General features: G+C 44.5%; 1 protein-coding gene across 1 annotated transcript; it reads right to left on the bottom strand.

Annotated features, from left to right (window-relative positions):
- Nucleotides 1–257: 257 nt before the first annotated feature.
- On the bottom strand, nt 258–1,149 carry LOC115959226. The gene is made up of 3 exons (XM_031077558.1): nt 1,085–1,149; nt 823–1,003; nt 258–740 (listed from the first exon to the last, which is right to left on the bottom strand). The coding sequence occupies exons 1-3, from the start codon at nt 1,128–1,130 to the stop codon at nt 569–571; spliced, it is 399 nt and encodes a 132-aa protein (XP_030933418.1). The 5' UTR covers nt 1,131–1,149; the 3' UTR covers nt 258–568.
- Between the last annotated feature and the right edge of the window lie 325 nt (nt 1,150–1,474).

Genomic DNA, 1,474 nt, shown 5'->3' with positions numbered 1-1,474 from the left:
CATGGCATCGGCTTTAGCCTTCTTCGTCTGTTCACAAAGGGTCATCAGCTCTGTCTCCAAGCTTTCCTTGGCCTTCAATGCCTTCTCTAAGAGATTGGATTCCTACTTTAGTTTTTCAATAACAGTCATCAGCTCCTTGTTAAGAGTGCAGACAGCCTCCTTGTACTGATCCATCTCCTTGTTTTGAATATCTTGATGCTTCCGAAGCCAACTAATCACCCCTTCCTAGGTGACGCTCCTATCTTGAAGCGCCTTCATATGCATCAACACCTAAAATCAAGACAACCATCAACCAATGAATGAACAACGGAGTGGAAGAAAGACTGAGAAAAACGTACCCTAGAAAGGTCAAAGAGACCCGACGCTCCCAAGTCTTCTGTCGTCTGCTCAGCACAAGGGTCTAAGTCCCTCTCTTTGATGATTGACTCAACCATCTCAACAGCATGTTCCTTATGCGTGAGAAGATGACAAACAGTTCCTTGGGTGAAAGGACCCATCGCCATCATTAAACCCTTACCAGCTCCATGGCTAGGTTTAGGAGGCGACGACTTCTTTAATTGTTTGTCACCTACAAGGAGTCCCGATCCTTTCTTAAGCAGATGGTCATCATTCCCGTCACTCTTTCACTTGGACGATCCCTTGCCAGTGACCTTAGGAGCTGACGTTGAGGTCCTTCTCTTTCAGCTTGCGTACCACGACTGACGCCCTTATCAAAGCCCTTTGTTTCGCTGTCTCCATTTCTGTAAAAGGGTAAAAGACAAACGTTAGATAAGCAGGCATAAGTATGAAGAAAATGAAAGGAAAGAGCCAAGATGTAAGAACTTATGCCGACGAGAATAAGTGTTCAGTCTACGGGCTTCAGGCATCGGCACAAGACCACCAGAGTAGGCATGCAACGTGTCAAGGGTGATCAGGCCCCTGCATTTCCATTCGTTAAAAGGGATCTTAAGCACCCGATGTATGAAAGCCTCTTGCTCGTCAGTTATGGGTGGACGAACGATGGCTGAAAAAGAGAAAAAGCAAATGACATTAAACACCTAAACAAATAAATAAAGAAAAAGTGAAAATGCAGATGGTACTAAACCTGAATCCTTGATGATACCCCAAGTATTGTCAAAGCCATAAGGCATCGTCACCCACTCTTCTTGACAGCATACCCAGTCTGTCCCTTAAACAAAAAAATATCTACTCTTCCAATTTCTATTGGAGTCGAGCATGTCTGACACCAACCTAAGCGACTTCTTCCTCACTGCGAAGTGATATATCCCCTTAGCCAAGGAGATATGCTAGGGTCTATAGCACCAAAAGTAGCATTTTTCAAACTTTCCAGGCAAAGGGATTAGAATGTTATCAGGGATTTGGTAATGATCCCATAAGGTCTTGAAGATATTGTTGTCATCGTCAGCTTAAAGTTGTTGACTGTCCATATCACAGGAAGGATGAAGGGGCGGGTGTGACCATCCCAGAGCTTCCT

The sequence above is a fragment of the Quercus lobata genome, chromosome 9 (genome assembly GCF_001633185.2).
Source record: "Quercus lobata isolate SW786 chromosome 9, ValleyOak3.0 Primary Assembly, whole genome shotgun sequence".
NCBI classification, from domain to species: Eukaryota; Viridiplantae; Streptophyta; class Magnoliopsida; order Fagales; family Fagaceae; genus Quercus; species Quercus lobata.
The sequence above is the reverse complement of the archived record's forward strand: the minus strand, read 5'-3'. Positions and strand labels throughout refer to the sequence as shown.

Coding starts and splice junctions, on each gene's coding strand:
- LOC115959226 (XM_031077558.1), bottom strand. CDS start 1,130: ATGCCTTATGGCTTTGACAATACTTGGGGTATCATCAAGGATTCAG. Junction 1,004..1,084: donor GGGTATCATCAAGGATTCAG/GTTTAGTACCAT, acceptor TCTCTTTTTCAG/CCATCGTTCGTCCACCCATA. Junction 741..822: donor ACTTATTCTCGTCGGCATAA/GTTCTTACATCT, acceptor ACCCTTTTACAG/AAATGGAGACAGCGAAACAA.